General features: G+C 29.3%; 1 protein-coding gene across 1 annotated transcript; it reads right to left on the bottom strand.

Moving 5' to 3' along the window:
- Window positions 1–1,879: 1,879 nt before the first annotated feature.
- Brd7-9 (Bromodomain containing 7/9) lies at window positions 1,880–26,515 on the bottom strand. Its single transcript, XM_016054748.4, has 15 exons — window positions 26,277–26,515; window positions 21,457–21,758; window positions 20,470–20,660; window positions 20,248–20,392; window positions 18,521–18,631; window positions 16,305–16,477; window positions 15,900–16,023; window positions 14,443–14,506; window positions 14,165–14,272; window positions 11,637–11,772; window positions 9,841–9,949; window positions 8,627–8,774; window positions 6,806–7,009; window positions 3,874–3,914; window positions 1,880–2,279 (listed from the first exon to the last, which is right to left on the bottom strand). Exons 1-15 carry the CDS (start codon window positions 26,332–26,334, stop codon window positions 2,040–2,042), a joined length of 2,154 nt encoding a protein of 717 aa, XP_015910234.1. The 5' UTR covers window positions 26,335–26,515; the 3' UTR covers window positions 1,880–2,039.
- Between the last annotated feature and the right edge of the window lie 1,367 nt (window positions 26,516–27,882).

Raw genomic sequence — 27,882 nt, 5'->3', positions numbered from 1 at the left:
AAGATCACCTAACTTATGAGGCAAATGTAAACATTCAAACTAAAAAAAAGCTAAAAGGTTCCGACCATAGACTAATAATTCAAGTAGACTGTTCAATTATTAACTAATAACTTAGACACGAATAAATTAAGTAGAGTCGCGATTATCCAATCAAAGCTTTTCTTGACCCGCTCTCTTGTTAGGCGACCTTCGTCAGCTAACAGAAAGAGGGGAGAGGTTCTTTCTTTTTAGAAGAGAAACATTTAGCTTTGTCTTCCTCTCGAAAAAAAAAAACGACTTTTTTCAGTCGTATGTTACGTTGTAGGTCAATATTTGTTCACCCTTCCAATTATTATTTTTAATTTTCTGTATTTGATGGCACAATAACGAGGTTTTATAAATAACCATATAAAACTTGTATTTTGTGATTCTCAGAGCTTTGAAAGATATATAACATTACTCATTCATAAATTAAGTTCTGAATATTAAAATGTTCCTAAACGTTTCAAATGTTAATTTATGGTTTTAATTTAATTAGAGTTTTCATGAACTGTTTAGGAAAATAATTATCTGACTTTATTATATTAAATAAATTTTGTATGTTGAACTATGATATACAAAACAATTGTTCAATGAGAAAATTGTGGCAGAATTAAATGATACCAATTAAAATATAAATATATTTATTTATACTTCTAACATACACTTCAAAGTTTAGTTATGAAGTTAAGTTAGTATTTATTAGAAGTTATAAGACTTTGCTCTAAATATTCGAAAATTTTTCACAACTTGCTAAATGCTAGTGATAAAAAATACGAATGAAAGCTGAATAATCAATGTTGGAAATATTTATTCCATTTTTAGTTTTTTTTAAAAAAAAGTAACTTTGTCATTAATTGCAGTCACACTAATAGTAATTCAATAATCGCTAATGCTTAGGTATAACAAGGGAATTTTTAAAAATGTTACAAATATATCTAGTTTTCGTGAAAAGATAATTTTCTTGGAAATTACATAATTGAAGTTGCCAAGGAAAAAAGCATCTGCAAGTTAGTACCCCTCTTTTAAAATATTGAATGTAGATTAACCTGCATTTTAATGAATTATTTAACCAGTTATTGGATAAAAAGAGATAACTATTGAGGAACGGCTAAAGACTCCCAGTGTATAAATTGGTGACTGATGTTAAATTTGTCGAGGTAACTAAGTTCCCATAACAAATCAGTACCTCTGGGGACAGTGGATTGGAGATTGATTGTTCTCCGTTTCATTGTGGATGGATGAAAAGTGTGTGAATGAGAAAACGGACTGTAACATATGTGAGTGATAAAGTTGTATTCTTGGACATAGATGGCGCTACTAAAAAACAAGAAGTGCACCCCCTGTCTTAAATCTGCTTGGTTCTACGTAAGCCCAGCTTGATGGTATTGAATAGTGGCATTTGCAACAACTATTAAGGACAACAAAAGCAAAAGAGGAATTGAGCTTTAATTAATTCGAATCCCTGATTTCTAATACCTTATTATTTTGCAAAAAATGCATATAGTCATTATGGAATACCTTCATAATTATCTTCTCTAGAACATTTTTTCATGTCTTGTTGCCACTGTGTTTAAAAGTTTGTATTAATGAAGTTTTAGATGTCCTCTTGCTCTGCTAACAATTAGTTTGTGTTAAAATATTTTGGGTGTTGTATTTCATCATTCCGTTGAATTTTATAAATTTTCTGTATTTTTTCCTCTTCTACAGAAATTGTACCATTTAACTCCTCAAAGGATGATTCATAGGTTATAGAATACCTTGTATATATTGAAAATGAAATATGAATTATATATTGAAATTAAATTGTTCAGATGTTGTTTTTAGCTCATTTTATGAAATATAATACACAATTAGTTAAAAAAAAAATTGCAATAAAATGTTTTATTTCACAATATATATATACAAAAAAAACATTTAAAAAAAAATTGAAGAATGAAAAGGGAGAGAATTTGTCCTGACAGATAGGAACTGTACACAAATATGCAGTGGAAATAAATAAGTCAAAGAAAAGGATGATCTTATGAATTGGATCCTGTTTGCAAAAATTCGTGAAGCTCATGTTCTAAATCTGAATGGTGGAGCCTGTTTTCAGTTGGGGAAGCAGAGTGAAGCATCCCCTCATCCAAATCTGCAGATTTCTCATTGTCCCCAGATGCTGCATTACTAACTTTGCCAGATTCTGAGAAATTAGTAGGATGAAAAGTAATTCCCATTGCTTTTCTCAAGCCTTTGACACTCACAATCACCTCTGGGGGAAGCTGAAAATAATAATAATTTTCATTTAACATTTCATTAACTATTTCTATTAACTATGTTTTTTCCTCCATACAGGGTGACATATAACACTATAATTTTAATGTTAACACATCAAATCAGACATATCACCTTACTGAATAAAGAATTAAATTTTTTTTCAGTCAAATCAGAATCTTATAATAATATGTCAATAAAAAATTGAAACTTATTGTTTTAGTTTTTTGTAAAAAGATTAAATTTTTTTATTTCATATTTTTCTTCTCCATGTCCAGGAAATTTTCTATATTTGGAAGAACAATACTTCTTACAGATGATTGATCATTTAAGTATCAGTAAAATTCTTTCCAAATTAGACATCAATATATGAGGAGAAAATGATATAAAAAGAAATGTAGTACGCAAAAATTGAAAGAATTTAATAGTCTTGGCTAGACATTATTAAAATGTTGCAAGTTGTAATTTTTATAAAACTCAACAAATTGATTTTTGAGTAATAAAAAATATTCAATGTTGGAGCATGAGACAAATTAAATTTTATTTTTTGAATTATAGTTGATTTATTTTGAGTTATAGAAGTTTTTCAATGCTAAGGAGTAATCTTAATAGTTTAGGCGGCAAGTGATGAGTTATCTTTTGCATACCTTGTTGCTACAGATGTGGGTCGGGTAAATATCCAGTGGGTAGGGTATTTATGACTGACTAAAGAAATTAAGGTACTTGAAAAGTCAGTAGTTAATAGTAATCACATAATAATCTTACTATATATAAAAATCTAACAGTTTTCCATTGTTGTCCGTGTATTTTTATTGGCCGGAAAATCATGCGGTAGGATCCAGTTTTTCCTCATTCATTTCCATATTGATTTGGTTGTTATCGACATAAAATTAATAAAAATCATAAAGGTATAGTTTTTCTATAAATATTTTTGTATACCTAATTTAAAGTTATTTTACTGTACTGCTATTGTTATGCTTTTAATTCAAGAGTTTAAAACTTAAGATAAAGTTATTTAAAAGGTGATCTAATTTCCTTAACTGTTTTACAGTTATTATTTTTGTGCAAATAACATTAATATACAGTTATAAATTACAGTTAAAGATATCTGTTAAATGATTTAGAATTTAACGATCAGCTTTACGCGCAATGAGATGCAAAGCAAATATAGTATTTAATATATTCACCCAGTTGTGAACTAGTAAAATTTGTTATAACAATATAAATGCTATTTAAAAAAAATTATAGCTTCAAAAAACTTTTTCTGTTCCCTAATATATCTAAATATTTACAATACTAATAGATAATAATATTTAGACGTGGAAAGTGAAGGCACAAGCGTAAGCTAACAGATATCCTTTTAGCACATACATGTTAAGTCAATAATTTTAACGTTAGTAGAAAAACTATTTTTTTCCAAGGAACAACAATTATTGCGAAGCGGCAGCGATTATTGGTGAGCGGCAGCGATTTGGGGTCTTAATCTCCTAGTAGTAATAAAAAAATAGGTAAGAATAAAATTTTCACTGAAAGAGTATTTTTTTTTTATTATTCGGAATTCAAAAATGAAACAATCATTAAATTATTATTAAACACACTTACCTGAGAGGACACATCAATCAACTTTTTAGTAACTTTCTCAGCTTAAAGAAAAAAAAATAGTACATTAAGAATCTTCAAATAATAGAAATATCAACTTATTTATTGCATAGATATAGAATTAATTTTTATTGCATAGATATAGAATTTACAATCAACAAAAGACAAGAAAATTTTTTTGATCATGGAAAAATAATATTTGCTTCAGAACAGGAAATGCCTCGGGTAATTCATTAACAAGTTTTTATAAAAAAACATTAAAAAAAATAATACACTTTGAGGTTTAACACATAATAACAATAAAGGGTCAACAATAGTCCATATTAATAGTTGCCCATAAAATTAGTACAGAGAAATTAATCAATCAGAAGAAAAAGAAAATCAATCAGAAAAATCAATCAGAGAAAAAGAAAAAAAAAAAAAATTTATCTCACATCTAATTTTTTTTTGTTTTAATTATAGTTAAAATTTATAGGCTTTCATATTTGCTGAAAAATACAGAACCTTTAAAAAAAAAGTCAGTAAAAAAATTATTTAAAAAAAATATAAAAGTGAAAAAATATAATTTTAATCTATAAAAATATTACAGATAAATAACACAATGAATAATAGCACATTGTAAAAGTAAATAAATAATTAAAATTGCAAAGTAGTCAAAAATAGGAAACAAATAAGATGATTTTTTTTTTCCATTTCTTTATTCCAATTTTATTACCATCCATACTCTTATTTTATTCTTTAAAGCTGCAAAGTTGATTTTTATACCATATTTTCCAAAAAAATAAAAAATTCCAAAATACATTAAAATTGTATAGAAAAAATATTAGAATAGCTGAAATAGATAAATAAGGAAAATAAAGATAAGAAAACTATAAGAGTTATCCTTAAAAAATATAATTAACTAACTAATTTTTATGATATAAAATAAACTGCAAACTTAAACAAAAAACATAATTGTTTCTTTATTTAAAATAGTTTTATCATTCATAATCTATAAAATTGTTTTTACACATAAATATACCAGTAGGGGTCATTTAAAAAAAAAAAAAAAAAAGCTAAATTAGAAAGAAAAGTTATTTTAAATAAAACTAAGCAACTCAAACAAACCTCTTCACATTGTTTTAAAATTAAATCATTTTTATGATAGAAAATAAATTGCCAACTTAAATGAAAAACATAATTGTTTCTTTATTTAAAATAGCTTTATCATTCATAATCGGTAAAATTCGTTTTATACATAATTATATCAGTAGGGGTCTTTTTTATAGACGCTAAATTTCATTCATCCATCCAGTTTTCACGATGCCAACACAAGTGGCATTTTCTCTTTGAGAAAATGACACAGAGTAAAATTGAAATTGGTTACAAAAAATTATGCACCTTCGATAGAATTTTGAGGTCAATGGAGGTCTAAGAATGACTTATCTCCGATAATGACCATTTACTATAGCACCAAGTAGTTGCTCTTGAGAGGTTTCACAGAATAACTAATAACTAAACTAACCATTACAAAAAATAGACAATTAATCACATTGGTTATGTTTTCACATGCAAATGCACGCTCGTAAAATATTGATGTTACAGTAGAACCTCGATTAACCGAGGTTTCTGTTAACCGAGGGAATAACGAAGTCTAATTTTATGTAATTTTTTAACCTTTTTTTCTTCTTCCTTTATAAAATGAGCTTGAAAAAAATTATACACATTTTAGTTCGTTGTACGTGTCGTTGCATTTTCTTGAGATTTGTGTTATTTTTTAAAATGTGTCTTTCGATATTTAACTAAGTATAGATAAAAAAAAAATTCCATTTCACTTTTTAAAATTTACTACAAGAGTTGATTTCCTTTTTAAATCTTTTTAACTATGAAACATCATGTATGTTCTTTTTTATCATTTAAAAAATGTTCCATTGTTTTTTACTTTAAAAGTAGTTAAATTCACAAACGCAGAAGGATTTTATACATGGTTTCTATTAATCGAGATTTCTGAGGTACTAGCGGTCACAGCTCGGATAATCGAGGTCTTACTGTATTTCAAAGGAAGGGAACATATTTTCGATATACTTAATTTCTTAGAAGTTAACTCAACTTTTCTGAATAAAAGAGCATTAAGCAATTAAAAAATTGAAAGTATTAGATAATTTCGTATTTCTTAAATTAAATATTCGCTTTCGAAAAAAGCATAAAATGGTTAAGGTAATATGAACAAATTCAAAATAATAATAATAATAATAAAATGCTTTAGAATAACTAACTAGCTTCTATAAACATGAATAAATATTTCCTTATTATTCCCTTATATTTAATGTAAGCCTATTTCCTATTAAAAATTATTTTGAACATATATGCAAACTTCATCCCCTTAAAATAGTGAAGAAGTTACTAAATTCCAAAGTAGTTTGTAGTCACTACATTTAAAAAAAAAGTAGTTTTAGTTAACTACATTTGTAGCAAAGTAGCTGTAGTTGTGGTAAACTACTAAAATTGTGTAGTTTTTCTAATCGCTGGGCAATTGTAATGAACAGGATTAGGACTTTGATAATTTAAAAGTTCTTATTAAAATGCTCCTTTTTTTAAAAATGCAAAAACAGCTTCTAAAAACTATAAAAATTGACCTTAAAATTTAAAATAATACCCTTAAAAATTTTCAAAAACATATTTATTTATAAATCTTAACTTTTGTTTGCAAAGTACATAAAAAAAGAGGTATATAAAATAAATATGCAACTATGAATAAAATAAAATGCAAATAAATACCCGATAATAAATATTTAGTTAAATCTTCAAGAACATCAGAATTGCACCGTAGCATGAAATGTTGTTTGATATTTTTAAAATAGCAAAATGTACAAGAATGCTTAAAGAAAAAAATTAATTAAATAGTAAAATTATTTTAAAATGAAAAATATCACTCAAAATGCATATGAATACTAACCTAATTCATTTTCGGCTGCAGTGGGAGTACGGATGAGAGCTAAATGAGGCGGCGGGTTTGCGTTAAGTCGCTCATTCTGGGCTTTCTTCAATTCGTGCAGAAGCAGAGTTGTGTTGTCCAGCTTCTGCTGGATGGATTTTCTCAAATACAAAAGTTGCTTACGCTGCTCATTCCTTTCAGTATTCTCTAATTTTTTGTTTTCATCTAAAATCAATGCAAGTTCAAATATTTAGGGCAATTTGTTTGTCGTAACAGCAAATGGTATGAGTTAAAACAATTTAGATCCAGGTATTAGGCCAAAATTAGGAAATTTTGTAACCGGCCAGTTTGCAAAAGTAACATTTTTAATAGAAGCCAATTTTCAAAGTTTAATGTGTTTTTAAACTAAACATATAGCCACTTTTTTAAAAATTATGTATTATTAAAAAACAATTGATATTATTAATGTTACGCATCCCTCAAAATATGGTGAACACTAAAGGATTCATTTCCAAAATTAAGAAAAATTTTCCTGACCTCTTCATGGTTTATGAACAAATTAAACAGGGTGTCCCAGGATTATTAGGATAAACTTTAAAGGGAGGCAGGGGACATCACAATTATTTAGAATAGTATGGCAACCCATGGTCGGAAACGTCATGGGTAAGTAGTATGACAGTAAGGTAAACGAAACAAAGAGATATGAGACTAAGATCATCTGAAATATTTATGAGTCAAAGAAATTACATGTGCCGAGGTAGATGCTATGTATAAATGTCATAAAGATTGTTTCCACCCTTGCTAGCAATGCAAGGTTACACCCTCAGGACATGGATTGGCAGACTCGCTCAAATACAAATTCCCTGTATTTTCCCAGTTTGTAAAGAAAAACTCAAAATTCCCTGCATTTTCCCTGTTAATTTTTAAATTCTCTGTACTTTCCAGGTTTTGTAAACATCAATGTAAGGTAAAAAAGGCACTGGCAGTCTCACCCTTTGATTAATAAGATTTTTTAAATAATAAGCAGCGATTATTATTGATTGATTATTATATTTGGTGTTTGAGTTGGAGTAAAACAAAACCAATGGCCCTTTATAATGGAAGAGTACTATATGTCCTAGAGTGTCTCAAAAATGTCAAAACACACTTTAATTTTATAATTGTAGAAGTGATCAAAATAAGGTATGATTTAAAATTATATCAATGGAACTAACTGTCTTACGTTTATTTTTCAAAAAATGAAAAGAATTTAATAAAATTAAAAAAAAACACTGCAATATTTATGCTACTTCATAAAAAAGATCTTATGTGAAACTAAGGTATAATTTTATTGATAATTACCGAAGAGACTTCAATAATTTTTAAAAATAATCTTTGCAATTGTTAAAAAAAATGATCAAAACAAGGTATGATTTAAAATTATATCAATAGAACGAACTATCTTACAATTATTTTTCAAAAAATGAAAAGAATTTTAAAAAATCAAAAAAAAAAAAACACTGCAATATTTATGCTACTTCATAAATAAGATCTTATGTGAAACTAATGCATAATTTTATTGATAATTACCGAAGAGATTTCAATAATTTTTAAAAATAATTTTTGCAATTGTTAAAAAAAAAGTCTTTATATTTTGAGCTTATATTGGATGGCCTTGGCAATTCCTAGGCAGATTTCAGACTTTTACCAAATCAATTTGGTAAATTCTAAGTTTTACCAGACTTTGGACTATTACAGTAACACCTATATTACTTAGTCTGAGTGATTTCTCTATTGGGTGATAAAGGTCTTTTGAAAAATATATATTTTTAATGAGTAAAAATGCTAAAGAGAAAAATATACCAATATGCTCCAAGCGTGAGAGCTCAAGATCAATATCTTCCAGGGTTTGCAGCGAATCTATATCAGGCTCATGTGAAGTTTTTATTAATTCATTTTCATTGAGTACTTTCCTGGTTAAGGCAGCCTCTTCTTCCCTCATCAGCCTCTTCTGCAAAAATGCAACAAAAAATTATTGGATTTGTACCTCAATATACTTTCTTTCCTTTCAAATTTGCAATTTTTAAATTTTCAATTTCGGGAAGGAATCATAATTGAATCCATATCAAGATTCGGAAGAAACTATTTTATGTTACTAAGAAACAGAAAATAATAATAACGCCATAATTGACATAATACAAAAATGATATTCATGCAGTTAATGAAAATGCAAATAAAATGCTTTCAGTGCCCAGAGATGCCAACTTGCTCTGGACAGCAAATATATGTTTTAAAGTGATAGTTTATCAATTGTGATTCTTAGTTCAATAAATTCAATTTAGTAGATTTTTATCCACCACTATTTCTAAATAATTCGCAGGCTTATATAATTCACCACTTTATAGTACAGTGTATAGTACAGTGTAGTCTTTTACTAGCCACCTGCATGGGAAAGGAGGGGGGGGACTCAGTTGCGGTCTTTTGAAAACAAATCTCCCTCTTTTTCCTACATTCCAAGGGAGGAGCGTCACTAACGGTCACTCAATGGTCTTGGTAGATCTTCACTTCCCCTTTCTGGTGATTTATGGGTTCGATGCATAAATCAGAGGTTCAGTGCAAGCTAGAAAAAGAGAAAATGTATCAAAAGACCTTTTTTTTTTAGGAAAGAGGAAGGAGAGATTTATTTTGATTGTTAAAAAATGTCCGGGAAATCGACCCTTCCGGGAAAAGGACGTCCGGACATGGGACGTTACACTGTAGTTATGTACCTTTTAAAAAGCAAGCAAAAATAGTCAAATATTTGCAAAATTTACTTTGTAGTTATTTACCGTTTTTTTTTTAAAAAAATTAGTTTGGCGTGTCCGGAGCAGTTGGCATCTCTGAGTGCCCATTGCTTCAATCTTGATGTATCAAGTGGCATTAGTTACTACCAAATAGGAACTGAATGATGATCACGCCAAAAAAAAAAATATATTTTCAATTAAACGAAAACAAAAAGTTTTTAAAACAAGAAATATAAAAGCTAAAGATTGATAAAAAAAATGTGTTAAAACAGTTAATAATAATATAATAAATACCTCTTCCAATATCTTAACTGTTCTGGAATGTTCTCCACCCGTCAAAGTATCCAAAAGATTGTCCACCATGTTCATCACATAATCTGAATCTCTGGCAAAACTAGTCAGGCTGAAAATAAATTATTTCTTTTTATAACACCTTAATGCCATTCAATTAAAAATATATTTACACAAAAAATTATAGAATAACTGAACATATAATAAAACTTTAAAATCGACTATGTTACAAAACTGTAAGTCTATGAGCATGGTTGTTAAGACTTAAACAGTTATTTAATTTGTTTAATTTTTTTTGAAAAAAAAAAAGTCTCTGATTTCAGTTGAATATTACAGTCCAATTTATAAGAACAGTGTCAGCAATTTTTTAACAACGGAGATCTTATAGAGAGAAATAGTGAGATGGAGCATGTAAAATATTATCTGATGCTCAAAATAGACTAATAAATAGACAGAAAACAAGTAATATAAAAAAAAGTTTTTTTAAAGACAATTCCTACTTAGGTCAACAAAGAAAAATCTTATTTTAGCTCCTTTTTATTAAATAATTACAATTCTTCTCCCACATAAAACTAAAATTAATTAATCGAACTTAATTAATGATTTAATATTTGAAAAAACTATATTAACGTCAAGTGTCATCCACAACAAGTTTAAAAAATGTATTTAAACTTGAGTGGATGAATAAATAGTATTTTATTAACGATTGAAAATTTGAACAAGATATTTTACATTTTTTCACTTCGGCCTGTAAGACAATAGATGTCATTTATAAATGTAATTAGGTCAATCGTCAATCTAAAATCAGATTTCTCTATTACATCTAGTAAACACATTTCAAAATCAATGCAGGCAGTTATGTTTTATAAGTTAATAATAAGAAATCACAAGTCCTTCTTCTCCTTCTATGGGCATGACAGCCCTTTGTGGGCCAAAGTCTTCACTAAATAGGACTTTGAGATCCTCGCCCAATCAGTGACATGGAAGCTTTAAACGACTAATTTGATGTTTTGTTGATATCAGCTTCCTTGTATAGCCTACATAGTTCAAAATTGTGTCCTTGTCTCCATAAGCCATCCACATTCATACCATCGAAAGTTTTTCTCAAGGTCTTTTTCTCAAAAACAGCAAGCAGATCTGCCTGTGTTTTAAAGACCAGATCTATAAGTTAAGACAAATCTAATGATTATTTTATATAGCATTATTATTGCTTGACTTTCAATTAATTTTGGCTTTAGAAATGTTCCTAAGCCATGTAGGCAATGATTGGCTGCTATAATGCGTCTCTTTATTTCCGTGCCTATGCTGTTTAAGGCATTAATATTTGAACCAAGATAAGTGAAATAGTCAACAAGTTCGAATTTAGAATTTCTAAAAATTTGCAGGTGTTTTAATAATTGGCATGTCTTTGTTAAAAACTAGATGTATCTTTTCTGAAGAGGCACTACTTCCAACACTGCTTTTTTTGTCTGTACGATTATTACCAGAGCATCAGCATAATCCAGTATTTGCACTGTTTCAGAATCATTAGAAGTTCAGCATATTTGATTAGAAGTTCAGTATGTTTTAATAATATCCCTTTAAACATTAAACAACTGAGGGAACAGATAAATTATGCAGATAAATTAGGGGTGATAAGTTGTAGATGTGTGAAAGTTTAATACGAAATAAATTTTATTTACAACCAAGTATTACTTTAATTAATAGGCATCATAATAATTTTACAATTCAGAGAATACAATTTTGTAACTAAGAACACGCTAAACATTAAAATTGAAGGAAAAGTTTATACACATTACCTGTCAGCATACTGTAAACCCAAATCATCCCCATAAGTTGAGAGTACAAGATCTGAATCCTCTTTACTCAGATTAGAAAACGTTGAATCATAGTGTGGTGCATATGAGCTATAGGGTCCATAATTTGTATAATGAACTAAGTAGGAAAAAAAAACAGTTGTGAAAATTAATATACAGTCCTTGAAATAACGAAATTATGTTAGTAGTTTCGTTAACAATTAAAAGTAGACTTAAATATACCTCTTCTTACAAGATTACAATATCCGAATCTTCTTTAGATCATAAAATGCTAAATTATAGTGTAGTGTAAATGAGTGAGCAATAGGATTCACAAAAAAATATAAATTTATAAAAATAATAAATAGTCTTAGACAAGGACCAGCAAGCCCATGGCGCCAGATGGCCCTTGCTGTTAGAAAATTCCCTTAGAGACGACTGATATTTATGTTTGAATTATTATAAGCAAGAGGATGCATTAAGGGGGAAAAAAGAGTCAAAATTGATAATTTTTTCATTGTTGGAAAATTGGCGATAGTATTTCAACACTAAAACTCAATATCTAATGACTGTATTAATATTTATTAGATATTAATACTGATTCAATACAGGATTCTGATTCCTCTCCCACGCATTTGATTGACCCCTGACCCGAGGGTCAGAGGGTGAGGGACAAAGGAAGTGTCATTCCTCAGAGTGGGGGTGGAGTAAGGAGAAGAGAAAGACATTTTTTGGTGAGAAAAAAAGGATTATATACATAGAAATTGAATGTGGAGAGACTGGGTGCAGAGAGAGAGAGAGTAGAGAGGCAGTAGGGAGCAATAGATATTCGGAGTTGTTATGTTACGTAGTTTATGTACCGGTTGATATTTAATTGTAAATATATAGATATTCAAAAATCATAAATTAAAATATTATTATATATATGAAGAGTTCTTGTTAACCTTGAGAGTGACTAACTGAGCAAACCAAAGTAAAACAATCTCACAAAGGTGAGAGACATCATAGTATTAAAGGAAAAAATATCAATTTATCGACTAATTTAGTGTTTATTTCATAATTTGATTAATTAAATTAGAGGTATTAGTATTTAAAATATTTATTTTCTTAAAATTATTGCTGAATTTGATTTTTTAATTGAATATTTAACTCCTTTTCTGCAAAAAGACACATATATGATCCATCTCACTAAATGGTCAAATATGGAGATTAGATGTTACTTTTTTATATTTTAATAAATTTATAATGCTAACTCCAAAAAATTTCCCTAGCTCCTAAATTTTATCATTTTTGTTAGTCCTTAGTCTTAGAAATAAAGAAATTGTATTAATAATTAACAGAAAAAAGCTCAAAGAAAAAGTTTGAAAACTGGTTTTAGAATTATTTATTAAATAAGGTAAGAAGCTCAATAAATTCTCCAAATAAATTTGTCAACCATAGTTGATTCCCAGGCAGTATTTTTCTTTCTTTTGCTTTGTTTTACACATGCAATAAATCCCCCCCCCCCAATTTCACTAATATGCTGCCACAACTCAGCTTTTAAAATTAAAAAACACCCTTTCCACTGTATAACTATGTACAATTAATCACTTTATGCAGGGTCCGACTTGGCTCAATTGGGGCCTGTGGCAAAAACTTCTTAGGGGGCCCCCTCAGCTTCACTATTTTACTAATGAACAGCCGAACTTTATGGAGGTACTAAAATTTTTCTTTTCATTATAGATAACAAGAAAATTGACTAGAAACTAAAAAACCTATAAAGTCTCTGCCCCTCCAATGGTCAGACGAAATATCATTCTTTCCATTTGATTGATTTTCTGCAATTTTATGTCCATCATGCCAAATGCAGATTTCTGATTGTTAACTTTGTCATCTAGCTGCGAAAAAGTCATATCCTTGCTGATATTAGGGCTAAATTCAGCTAAATTTATGCAATTAAGATGGTTCAATTAAGCCAATCAATAGCCTGTATTTTCTTAAACATATCGCATTTTGCAAAATATAAAAATATAGGCTTTTGATTGGCCAAATTTGTCCATCATAATTGCGAAAATTAAGCTGAATTCCGCCTTAGAAAGCCATGGATTTACGAAATATAGATTGTATTCATAAGATAGATTAATGAAGAAGCTAACATAAAACTGAAGGATTTTACATTGTACTTATATTTTGTTTTTAAAAAAAGTTCATTGCCCGGGGCAACCGCCCCGTATGCCCCTGCCTTAGTCAGGCTCCATGAGAGTAACAATAAAGTTATGAGAGTAACAAATAAATGTTTTGTTACTTGAAAAATTCCTAGCGCTTTTAAAAGCAGTTGCGATTTAAAAACAGTTTGAAGATGCAGGACAAATTCAACAAAAGGATGAATAAAATTAGACTAAAGCTTAATTCAGGGTGGGAGAAAGAGAGAGGGGGGATTTCTCTTACTTAATAAAAGAAAATAATTTTGCAAGAATTTTTAAAAAAAATATACACAATTATTTTTGATTACAACCAAAAGTACACACAATATCATGAATATGAAATATTACCAGGCTTAATTATATTTTTCGAATCCTCTTTAAATCCAACAATTGTACCAGTTCCTTGAGTGATTTTTCCAGTTAACATTTCCAAGTTCACTTTCATCTCCCTGTCACCTAGAATTTAAAAGAAATTAAAAATGCTTAAAAAGAGACTTACAGGTGTAAAATAATTTTAAATATTTGTCGATGTCTTTACAATTTTTATTCATGCTTATAATCAAACTAGATCACACACTAACTAACTCACACACCTAATTTAATCAAAACACTTGCTTACTATTTACCTGCTTTTGGATGTATTATAGAGAGAGTGGTAGTTCCATTTTCATTTTGGCGCAAGAATCCAAACTGAAACAAACACAAAAATTTTTGAATAATTTAAAAAAATAATAAATCACTAGCTAGTTTCAATTACTCCCACTTAAAGAGTAATCTACTACAAAGATTTCTACAATATAAATTTCTGGATTTGTTAAACTTAATTCCATACAAAAAGAAGAGTTTTATTTAATTGCTCAGAAAAGGAAGCTCAGAGTATATAAAATTGATTTCACTCGGCCTACTTATTTGGTGCAACTTTTAAAATCATCTTTAACAGAGTTAGCTGAAACTTAGCCCACTTGGGTTTATACGGGAAAATTCCTAATTTCGCCCAGGTTTAAATTTGAGCCCTGATGGCTCAGTGGATATAGCGTTTGCCTTCCAATGAGGTGACCCGGGTTCAAATCCCAGCGATGGCTGGTTGATACGAATTTCGCATCCGGCTATTTAATAGTACATAAAGGAACATTTTTAATTAAATTGAAACATAGTTAAATAATACAAGCGATTTTTAATTTTAAAGAAAAACTTGAAACGATGAATACTAAAAATGCTAGAATACATTTTTAAAATTCAATGAGTAACTCTAACAATAAAGCCGTGCATGTGACATAAAGTAAACTGTCAAGTGTTTTGTTTCCACACAGGCAGGATTTTATTGGCATCAAAATACAGGTGCAATCGCATAGAAAGATGGTTGCTTCGTTCTTTATATTGGGGAAATGCTTAGCAAGTTTTCCTCATCACTTATTAAAAAGAGAAACATTATTTATTCTACTTCGCTTTCCTAATTGAGGTCACTATTTCTGCCTGATTTATTGGCTAAATTTTTTTTTATGATAATTACTTCCGAAAAATGCCATTGTTTGCATTTTTTAATATATTTTTAACAAAATATGATTTAATAATTATGGGAAAGGATTTTGTTCAGAATAATGAATTAAAAAAGCAAATTTAAACAAAGAATTTACATAAAAAAACTTGTTGGAATTATGTAATTGATGAAGAGATATCTTCTCTTTTTTTTTTGTTTTCGGGCTTTTTAATATTATTTTTTAAATTTTTTTTAAAAATATTTTATTTTAATAATTTCTTTCTTCTTCTCTTTTTATTAATCTTTAATTTTTACCATGTTTTCTCCATGCTTTTAACTCATTTTATAAATTCCATATACTTGCAGCTTAAGTGCAGTAAATAAAATTTATTAATGTTCATAATTTTCTTCATTTTTCCTTTTTTCCCTTTATTGTGATATAAATATATATTATATCACAATAAAGAGAAAATTTAAATACATAATATTTAAATACTTAGAAATTATTTATACTTAAAAAGAAATATACGTAACAAAATAGAAAAAGCAATTGATTGCAAGAAAACTAAAACCGAATGCATTAAAGATAAAAATGATTGTTTATACCTTGCAGTTGGGTCTCTTCAGAGTTAAACGATCAGCTGCTGCCTTAGCTGCTTTCTGTGCTTGTTGTAAAATTTCTTCAGGACTTATATCATCATCATCATCTTCAGCTTCAGTATTACTCCAACTTTAACATGTTCAAAAGATTAGTTTAATAAAATATCTTTAGGGTTGCTACTCAAATAGAAGAATAAAATTCCCCAACTTCGAAATTGAAATTTGCATAAATATATTTAAAAAAATATATATTTAAACACAAGATAAGTTTAATTATTATTGAAAAAATAATTGAAACCTTGCTATATTATTAATATGAGGTAAAGGAAAAAAAAAACTTTAACAGAAATATGATGATAAAAATTAGAAATTAAGATAATTCGAAATATTTAAGATTAATTTGAAACATACCATGGAGCGACTTTAGATTTCTTTGCTTCAGGTTGAGCAACAATTCCTGGCTCAGAGGTGATTTCAGTACCAGGCATACATTCTTCATTTTCATCATTAATGTCAAAGCCCAGTTCATCTGTACTCAAATCCAACATGTATGGGAACGTGCGCTTTAAGCTAGTCAACTGATCCTGGAAGAAATGCATTGCTTAAATGCCATTGACAAAAAGAAGTTGGTAAGCTTTTTTGTAATAGTGCAAACAAAAGGGTGATTGAATATGCTGATAAGTTTGTCTTCGGCAGACGCTTCTTCCATTATTCGTACGAAATGAATATTCTGCGTTCACCAGTATAGGCTAAATACCAAATATTTGCATGTTGCATCTCTAATTTGGAAGCAGCAATTGCTGCTTATTTTTGAAAATTTAATTTTTTTAAATTTTAATTTTACAGTGCTGAGCATAATCTCGTATCTCTTTACAATTTAAAAACTCCTTGAAATTTTTTTGCACAAATTCATAAAAGCAGGTTGAAAGAATGTGACTTACGTTTATTTTATATTCACAAATGAAGAGTAATTTTTTCACAATTTTACAAAAACGGACCTTTTACAAAATGTCTGGACAGTCCCCTGTATATGTATGTATATATATGTAAAGTGTGCAAAATAAAAAATGGACCACCCTGAATAACTTTTGATCTAATCTCAATCTTAACGATTTGGGGGTGTGACTTTATATATGCTAATTAATTGGTGGATATGATATTTTAAGTTACAAAATCAGACATAAAAATATACCTTCTCTGAATAAATGTACCTTTTTTTCAACGGATTCAGATTACTGCATGGCTGCAAGTTGGAAAAAAGGCCAAGACTGAAAATTTTTTGACTGAAATACCTAACATACACAATACCCCCTCGACATATGCAAACTATCTAAGAAAGCTTTACCATAATGCATCAAGTTTAAATACTGTACAAAAAATATTTATTCATCTGTCTTTTGATAAAACAACAACATGACATAAGAAAGTAGACCAGTAACGTAGACCTAAAAAATATTTTTAAGGACAGAAAAAAAATAATTCCGATTTCCGTCTTCGAGTCAGTCTTATTTCCGTCTGTGAACATTTTCGAAAGACGGAAATCCGTCCTGGGGACGGAAGACTTGCACCCATGGATTACTGATGCCCAAAATATAGGAGGTAGCCACAATCTGGGAAATATGGTACCCATAGTTTAGTCAAGAAAGCGATTCTAAGTTTGGACCCTTTAATGTTAATTTTACTTTTTGCACATTTCGCCATAGCCTGAGAACTTTTCAGGCGAATTTAAAAAATTTTGAACACAAATATAAATTTATTTGTTCAAAGGTAATTCCATACAAAAGATTTTAATAAATATTCATTCTTTTTTATTATTTTATTTAATAACAGTCCAAAAAATTTTGAATTGTAATAATTTTACATGGCAAAATACAAAATTTTAACACTGAAACCTAATTAAATCTTTCAATATTTAAAATTTTCCTTTTTTTAAAGAGAAAATTTTGTTTTGAATATTTTTTTGCTAACGAAAATTTTCTTAAAATATTGAAAGATTTAAAACATCTTATATCTTATTAATTATTATTTTTACCACTTGGAATTTTGATTTAAGGAAATTTTCTTTAACCAAACCAAGTTCAAATTAAAAGGAATTTATTTCTAAGCTGGCTGCACTGATGATTGACATTATATTGATTATTGCACCGATTTTGAGCTGATGATGCATTAAATATTATACAGATACTTTGTAAATATTATACATAATTAAATATTGAAGACAAATTAAAATTGTTTTTATTACACCGGTGAGTATGAAAACTACACATGAAAACTTTATTCACTGCGGACATTGAAAACTAAATTTCATTTTTTTCCACGGTTCTATTTTGAAAGGCTTACAAATAAAAATTCATCAATTTAAAATTTCTTTAAAAAATTTAAAACTGCATGCTGCTGACATAACTCAACTTAACTTTCATAACAGCAAGCTTTTAATTTTTACACTTTTTTTAAGTTTTGTAAAAATTAATGTAACTGTAAATGATATTAAGACTTATTTTTAAAAAATATTATTAGAACTGTTAAAAATTTTTGTTCATTGAGCTACATGCTTAAAAAATCTGCATAGATAACATTCAAAAACAGTGTAAGAGCCCAAATGTGGTTATAAAAGAATGATGACCTACCCTATTCATGAGTTTCTGTGCAGCGTGCCACATTCTCTTTGCAGACTTGAAATATACTGTATCCGAACGGTTGTAAATCATTGCATTGTCACACATGAGCTTTACATCGGACTGAAAGTGAATCGAAGATTGAATTAAAAACACTTTTATTTAAATACTATAAAAATTAGTTCTACACATAAAAGTTAGTTCGTTAATGCTCAGCAATTTATAGAAATCTCCAGGAAATAATAAGTGATGAGAAGTGCAGGTTGCACAAAAGCATTATACATTAATTTTAATAAATAGGTGTAATAACTTAATTTCACAGAACAAAAAAAAAAAAAAAAATGCTCTGACATTTTAAGAATTTCCAAAAGAATATGATTAAAATTCTTAATCAAATTTTGAAATATTTATAATTAATGAAACTATAAATTCTCAACATACTGCAGTACTGACAAAAGCAAAATCTGTTGAGGAATAAGAGAAGTATTTTTGCCATTAGCGGACATTTTATCGCAAATTTTTTTTCCTTAAATTTCTTCAAAAAATACGGAGAAATATGAGAATATACTGGTAAACAGGAGATAGTCATAAAATACATGAGTCTTCATTAAAAAACAGGAGACTTGGCAGGTATGCATTATGCAACACCGCTTGTGCATTAACTGAGACACATACTCAATAGGCTGTATGAATGAAATCATTGGAACAAATTATATTGATTCTATATTAATGTAATGACAGGGTAGTCACTCAAATCTGGAGAAAAAAAAATTCCCTGTGTTTTCCCTATACATATTATACACAATATATTAAGAGTTAAAACACAATTACTGTACTGAGCTCTATCGAGTTACTGAAAAAGCTTAGAGAAAAAAGGAACAGCTGAACATACTCAAAACAAATAATGCTATACTAAATGAAATAGTTTAATATAAAACTAAACTCAGCGGCGCGACAGCCCTTGAGGGCCAAGGACTACTATGCCCATCTCAGTTTTCTTGACCTTGGGCTCTGGGGTGCTGGAGCAGATGTTCCGGTCAGGTGGTCAGCCGAACGCGGAACCCCCAGTGTTTAGTTCCCAAGCATGCTTGGTACTCATCTATCGACCCACTGAAGGGATGAAAGGCTGAGTCAACCTTGCCCGGCCCAAGGATCGAGCCAGGGACCTGTGGCACGACAGCGCGAAGTGCTACCGCTCAGCCACCGGGCGTATAGTTTAATATATCTTCCTTAAATATCACTTTGAGTGGTTACCATTTTTTCAAAGACGAAAATAAGAAACGAAATTCCCAGTATTTTCCTAGTTTGTAGTCAAAGAGGGGATGAAATAGAATGAAAGAAACGTTTGGTGTCAGAAATGGGAATAGAGCCAACAACCAGCCCCCTCGGTTGAAATATAGCAAAATGGCTTCAAAGACATTTACAACATATAAGGGCTGGTTTTAATTTAAATTGTTCAGTCCTGGATGAGGGGTGACAAAAGTGTTTTAGTTGTCGATTTACCCCAAACTTTGACTTGAACTGCCATAGCAATTCCAAAGGAATTTTTCAGTACTAAGCTTTATGGGACAAAGAAATGGGTTTAAGAAATTTATTGACTAGGACAATACAATTTTTTCTAACTTAAAACACTATCAATCTTAAAATTATTAAATTATTTTTGTGAAACATTTGCAAATTAAAGAGAAAAACAAATTATAAGACAAAAGTTGATTCATAACAAATACAATAGTTATTACTTTAAACTCTGCAACTGATTTGTAATCCCGGTTGTCAATTTTTCTATTAATGGTGCTGAAATCGATAGGGTTTGATATAATACTGGAATACCCTGGTGCAATGACATCTGTAACAGGCCACTGAAAAAATTCTTGGGGGTCTTTCCTGAAATAAAAAAAAGGATATTATCGAAAAGTAATAATAATATCAATTTTACATATTACAAAAGAAATATCACGTACAGTTGTAATTTCTTGAGCAGGTAATACAAAAGTACTTGCAAAGGGCTTTTCATAGCCTTTTTCTTTAACGTACAAGTTCTGGCATCTCTAAGTGCTTTTTCTGGCATAATCGGGTGGGGATCAACCCGCATTGGTAAAGAGTCCTCATGTGTATCAGTCAGGACACGGTCTTGCTCTTTTCGACGCTTCTCCTTCAAAAGGTAAACAATTGATTTATAAAACATTTCACACATTTTAACCAATTGGTTACAAATAAGTGTTATTTATTTACATATTTTAACTAATTACTTCAGTAACTATGCCTCTACTCAATGTAAATCCCTTATGATCCTTATACATATTACCTTAATGTTCGTATTTCAAAATACAATACAGTAGAACCTTAATCAATGGTTTTTCAAGGGACTATGGAAAAATAACGAAAGCAGTTCAACTTAAAATATCAGAACTAGTAGATGTATCAAAAGTAAGAAAGAAATAATGCATTTAAAAATTAATAAATTTAAAATGAGCATAAAAAATTTAATTAATATAAAAAAATTAAATTTGTAAATAATTCTTCAATGCCAAAACAAAAAATGTGCAAATCTTACTCAGTACCCAATAGCAATTTAATCCATAATTTGTTCATGACCCAGCCATCGCGAAATAACTCCCTCACACTCTTAAAATATCAGGGGTCTGTCTAACTTTTTCTGAGAGGTACCTATTTTGTGAAAATTTAAACATAATTTGTGAAAAATTAAAAATTATATTAAAAAAAATCAACACAAAAATATGGATTTATCGTTTCTTAAGGGATACGAAAATAAAATTTTAAGAAAAAGTATCTTCTAAAACTACAGTTGCTCCTAAAGTTGAATTTGTGAAGGTACCGCTAAACGGTAGTAAATTTGGCTTGGACAGACCCCTGAATATCCACCATCTTGCTAAAAGTTCACCACCGTCCACTTTGAGAACCTCTGATGTAGAGTAAAATAAACAAACCTTTCGATCGTGAGAATGCTCTCGATGATGATGGTGGTGGTGATGATGTTTTCTTTTCCGTTCATGCCTTTCTTTGTCTTTGTCAGTGGACTTCTTCTTTTTCTTTTTTTTAGATTTTTTATGCTTCTCATGAGAGTGACTGGGAGTTTTTTCAACTGATTTGGGCTCCTCGAATACTGGCTTAACATCTGCTGGTGGTCGAGGTATTTGAGCAGAAGATGAGTTTGAACTGGATGCATGAACTGGTGATTGAACACTTCCACCCACTTTCAGTACCAGCTTCAAAGGTTTCTCCTGGCGATCTAATAAAAAAAAAATTTACACATAATTACAGTGATTGTCAATTTCTGTAGTACAAAATTTTAAAGTTAACAAAGCACACCTGTCAACAATGGAGATTTTACTAGAGACAGTTTTTAGGCTACGAGTACAATTTTGATACATCATGCAAGTCAAAAGGAGAAATTTAAAAATGGAAATAATATAGGCACTGACATTTAGCAAAGTAAAAAATATGTATATAAATTTTTATCTAAAGATTTTTTCAAATCATTATTTATAATTACTTAAACTATAAACACTCAACATACTGCAGTACTGGCAATAGCACTATCTGTTGAGGAATAAGCAAAGTATTTTCGCCGTACGCAAATATTTTATCGAAAAATTTTTTTTTGTTAAATTTCTTTAACAAATACGGAGAAATTTGAGCAGGTTGCATAGCCTAATTATTCAACAAAAAATAAGCACCTTTTAAGCACTCAAAAAATATTTTCAAGCACTTTAAAAAAAATATCATAATTAGGCAGGGTTGGAAAGCCTTTGACAATTGACAGTTTTATCTTGCTTTAATCGTCATGCCACAAAAAAAAACCTTTGGCTATGTTTTTTAATCATTGTTTTGAAATTTTGAAGCATGTAAAACGAATGTCATTTTCAGACGCTACGGACTGACAATATGCCGAAATAGATTGGGGTTGAATAGTGAAAGCGTTGAGTAGAACAATGTGAACTATGTCTTTTTGCATAATTCAAAGCGAAAATCAACATGGTAAAGGGAAAATCTCATATTGAAAAAGGGAAAATTAAGTACTTTTTAAAAACACCCAATGAAAAAAGCACCTTTACTAGCTTCTAAAAAACGAAAATCGAAAAGAAGCACCTTTAAGCACTTTTTAGAAACGCTATGCACCCTGTTGAGAATATACAGGTAAATAGGAGATAGTCGTAAAATACAGGAGTTTTCGTTAAAAAACAGGAGACTTGGCAGGTATACAAAGCAATGAATAAATAAAAATAAAATAAAAATATGTTTCAATAATATATTTCAAAGGTTTCTCCTATCAATCTGACAACAACAACAAAACAAAAAAAACATTTTTACACATTATTACATTGATTATTAATTTCTGTGGTATAAGCTTTTAAAATTAACAAAGCAATAATGAATTTAAAAATTAAAAATTCAATCTTCATTTCTTCCTTTGATTCCTAATACTCAACTCAAAAATTCTGAAAATTTCTTGAGTAAAATCATTAATCACGCATTTCAAAAAATTAATGTCTTTATAAATATAAATCATTGATATTTTCACAACATGAAATTCTAAATAAATTACATGCAGCATAATTTAAATGAATAATTATGTAAAAGTTTACTTTTATCTCTAATCACATTTATTATTCTACCAGAAAAAATATTTACAAATTAAAGAGATGGCAAGTATAAATTCCAGTTCGAATATTTTTAAATAAAATATTAAAGAATTTTTATACATAAATGCGATTGCTGATTTCTAGAAACTTCTGGACCTTGGGTTTTCAGAAACTTCCGCATTGGGGTTAGCAAAAAATGAGGAAATCTGGATTTTTTCGGGAGCACAATCATCTCTGCTAATGATAATAAATGCAATTAAATATGCCATATTAATAGCTTTATGTTTAACCCAGTCAGTATATTTAATTATAAATATTATTTATGTCATATAAATGATTCTTAAGTTTTAACTCTTCAAACATTGATAACATTTATTAAACCTTGTCGTTTGAGATTGGAAATTTTTAGCCATCGAATTTGGTTCAACACACTGCTAGTTCCAACATAGGAATCAATTCTTGCAATTTGTTAAATATTCTTGAAAATTTGTTAATAAAAGAATAACCTTAATAGAAATAATGATTTTTAAGACTAAGACTTATTTTTTTTATTAACATTAAATATGATTATAAACATTTAAATATGATTAAATAAATGTTCAACCAAAACTATTTTTAAAAAATTGGTAATAAATTTTACTTTAATATATTAATTATAGATACAATATTCATTTCCTTAATTGAATTATCTTTGGGATTATGTTCTTTTTTCTTCATTTATTTTCCAATATTTAATGGTTAAGTTAGTTTGAGATTTGCTCGTATGTGGACTGAAATCAAGAAATAATAAAAAATAGCAATGATTTTTTTTTTAAAGCAAATTTTGATAAACTAACTATGTAAAGAAATCAATTTAAAAATGTTATCTATCACATTTTACATTATACCAATCTAGATCAAATGCAATGTTATTCACATTCAATCCTTTTGCTTCTAAAAATTCATTGAAAAATCAATAAAATTGCCCAAAACTTGTACCAAGGATTATTCCTGATAAAATTAAATTTACAAAATGATTTCACATACAAAGAAACTTAACTGTAACTTGAACTGAAATGAAGAAACTCAACTGAAATGAACTGTGTTCAACCTTTTTTATGGCCATGAGAAGTTTTCTTACTTGTTTTTAGTTTTTAAATGCCAATGGGAAGCTATTTTCCCATTTATAATTTGTGTGGCCATCTGTTGATAAATTTAGAAAATATAAAAGATACCAATGTACTGCTTTGTTACCATAAATAAAGGCTACAGTAAAGGTTAACAGTGGAATAAAGGTGAACAATAGGGAGCTGTTTTTTCTTATGTGTTATATTTTTCCTTTCTCATTAAATGAACTGTGTTTAACCTTTTTTATGGCCATGAGAAGTTTTCTTACTTGTTTTTAGTTTTTAAATGCCAATGGGAAGCTATTTTCCCATTTATAATTTGTGTGGCCATCTGTTGATAAATTTAGAAAATATAAAAGATACCAATGTACTGCTTTGTTACCATAAATAAAGGCTACAGTAAAGGTTAACAGTGGAATAAAGGTGAACACTAGGGAGCTGTTTTTTCTTATGTGTTATATTTTTCCTTTCTCATTAAATGAACTGTGTTTAACCTTTTTTATGGCCATGAGAAGTTTTCTTACTTGTTTTTAGTTTTTAAATGCCAATGGGAAGCTATTTTCCCATTTATAATTTGTGTGGCCATCTGTTGATAAATTTAGAAAATGTAAAGGATACCAATGTACTGCTTTGTTACCATAAATAAAGGTTAACAGTGGAATAAAGGTGAACACTAGGGAGCTGTTTTTTGTGTTATATTTTTCCTTTCTCATTAATTTTATTAGTACAGTGAAACCTGCAAGAAAGACCACCCATGTATAGAGACATCCTCTATTTACGATAAATTTCAGGAGACACAAAATTTTTTCATAGACTTTGCGTCAAATAAGATCTTCAGGCATTAAAACCTTGTCGAAGAACCTGGCAAGTCTTTGCACAAAATGCGGAAAAGGTCCAATAAGGAAACACGAAAAAATATGAAAATAAATAATATTAACAAAACAAATAAGTTGATCCACCTGTGTTCAAAATATTTCTGAGTTGGCTCTTTAGAGAAAACTTTTTTTCAGGATCTCTAACAGATATGGAAAATCTCATGTTGCAGCTAGATAATGCAATCAATGATTTACTTTTGAAGTTGAAAGTTAAATTAGTTCCAAAAAAGAGTTATTTTAGGAAAAACCAAGCATCTCAAGCAAACATATTCCCATTTTTCAACAAATTTTTATGATGAAATGCAAACTTAAACAAAAACATAAATATTTATTGATTTAAAATAGCTCTATCATTTATAATTGCTAAATTTGTTTTTACACATAATTTAATCAGTAGGGGTTATTTTTATTGACCCTAAACTTTAATTGCTTATCCGGTATTCATGACGCAAACACACGTGGCTTCTCCGCGCCAAGAATGAACAACCTTCATTAACAACCATTTTATTGTAGAACAGAGAGAGGTTTCTCTCAAGAGAATTCACTGTAATAACTGACACAGAATGTATAAATTTGATTATTAATAAGCAAAACAATTCCAAGTTTAAGGTGAATTCTTTATAGTAGGTAAAATTTCAGAAAATAAAACTACACAAAGACATGGTTTGACAAATCAAATTAACTTTAGGTACTGCATGAATTTCTTTGTATAGGCTGAAAATATTTTAACATAACAATACTAGATAAAGATAATCCTATATTTATTGATATATAATGGTCCTATACTATAATCATTTTAACCAAATTTAATAATAGCAAACAAGACAGCTTTCTTTAACACTTATCAAACTTACTGCCTAAAGTGGTAAGAAAAATATGCCGATATAGTTCTATTATATATACTTTTAATTATGCATATAAACCTGCTTACTTCTAAAATTAAAATATTAAGTTTTGCTTTTAAGAAAGCTTTGTTCCCTGTATGATTTAAAAATCAACGACTGAAATAAAAAAATTTTGAAATATTATTAGAACTTAACACCTCGTTATAGTTATTTAGAATAATAATTAACCGAAGATTACTTTAATCACGTAATAATAAAAGAAAATAATTTGAAATTTGTAGAGCAGATGAATAGACATTTGCGAGAGAATCAAAAGATATTTTAGTATTATCAGTTACCTTCTAATAGATCTTTCTTATCTGATTTGTGATGCTTTTTGTGTTTTTTACTCCCCATAGCAATGTAGATTTATTTACGATAGAAAAATAACGAAAATTTAAAGACAAATGGGATAAATTGCAATTTTAAATAAACAAGGCTTGTTAGGTGTGAGATACCTATATCCCATGCTTGTGCCTATAGTTAAAGATGCTTACAGCTTACACTACTCAAAACGGGATTGTGTTTACGTTTTTGTAAAGTGGACTGATCGTAAAGACACGGTTCCCAGTAGAGCATCGATTTGCGAGTGCCGAGCTAGTGGAAACAGGGTTTTATAACTGGCTGTGGTCAATAATCGAGTGGGTAACCTCTTTGAAAAGCCTGCGTAGGAACCGAGGGTGCACGATATCTTTCCTCGTTAAACTGCTCTACCGTAAAGTGCTTGACTTCTTGCGAAGGTCATCGGGCAACCAAAGCAGGGGAGCCATACCTTCTGCAGAGGATCAAATTGCAATGGCATGTTTTCGGATCATCATCATGTCACAGTGTTATGCCTCGCTGTGAGTACGTCACTGTTTGCTCTTGTGAAAGATAGCATGAATTCAAGAACAGCAAAGAAATACATCCACACAAGGGTGTGCTTAGGGTTAGGGTTTTTAGCTGCCTTGGGTAAAACATTAAAGCATTTTCTCGAGGTTAATAAAAATTCGGGTATGTTTAAAGACTCTCTATATTAATGGAAACTAAAGATCTTTAAATATAAATTTTATTTCAATTGATAGAAAGAAAATTTATCTTCATAAATAACTATTAACTTCAATTATAAACTAAATAAATACAACAACATTTAAATACAATGATTAACAGTCCCGCAGTGGACTGATCGTAAAGACACGGTTCCCATCAGATCACCGAAGTCAAGCATCACTGGCTGCGGTCAGTGTGCGGGTGGGTGACCACTTGGATCAGTCTGCGAAGGGACCGAGGGTGTGCGGTATTGGTCCTCGTTAAACTGTGCTACCGTAAAGTGCTCGACTTCGCTTGCAGGTCGTCGGGCTACCGAAGCGGGGGTGTTATCCCCTCTGTAGAGGATCAAAATTGTGATGGCATGTCTTCGGATCATCCTCAGGGATGTTTCCCAGACCATCACCAATAGCCCATTGTGCAGCTCTAGTGCGACGTAAATGAACAACAACAATGATTAACAATAATACTTAAATTTTGTTGTTTCGTTAAATTTAAACTTTTATTTCGCTAAGAAAATACGTATAAATCATTTAAATTTTCAATGCATAAAAACAATTATTTTAAGGTTTTAAGGAAAGAACTTTAAAAAAAAAAATTCTGAAATTTTAAAAAAAAAATAAGTGTATGCCACGTATTTCCTTTCCCCACTTTGTAGATCCTTTCCCCAGAAATTAATGATTCAAACAAATTCGAAAATAAAGTTTGAATTCCCAAATATGCAGCCAGTTCCTTACACAGTTTGAATACTATGAAACGAAATTTAATTATACTGTAAAATCTTTGTCCGAAAGAAAAAGCAGTTACGAAAATTATTACTCTATGTTGAAAGTTATGACAAGTAAGAAATATTCACGCTGCATGAACAAATCTATCACT

The sequence above is a fragment of the Parasteatoda tepidariorum genome, chromosome 6, assembly GCF_982258835.1.
Source record: "Parasteatoda tepidariorum strain Cologne lab strain chromosome 6, Ptep-v5.0, whole genome shotgun sequence".
NCBI classification, from domain to species: Eukaryota; Metazoa; Arthropoda; class Arachnida; order Araneae; family Theridiidae; genus Parasteatoda; species Parasteatoda tepidariorum.
The sequence above is the reverse complement of the archived record's forward strand: the minus strand, read 5'-3'. Positions and strand labels throughout refer to the sequence as shown.

Coding starts and splice junctions, on each gene's coding strand:
- Brd7-9 (XM_016054748.4), bottom strand. CDS start 26,334: ATGGGGAGTAAAAAACACAAAAAGCATCACAAATCAGATAAGAAAGAT. Junction 20,661..21,456: donor AGCATTCTCACGATCGAAAG/GTTTGTTTATTT, acceptor TACCTTTTGAAG/GAGAAGCGTCGAAAAGAGCA. Junction 3,915..6,805: donor TGCAGCCGAAAATGAATTAG/GTTAGTATTCAT, acceptor TTTTTCTTTAAG/CTGAGAAAGTTACTAAAAAG.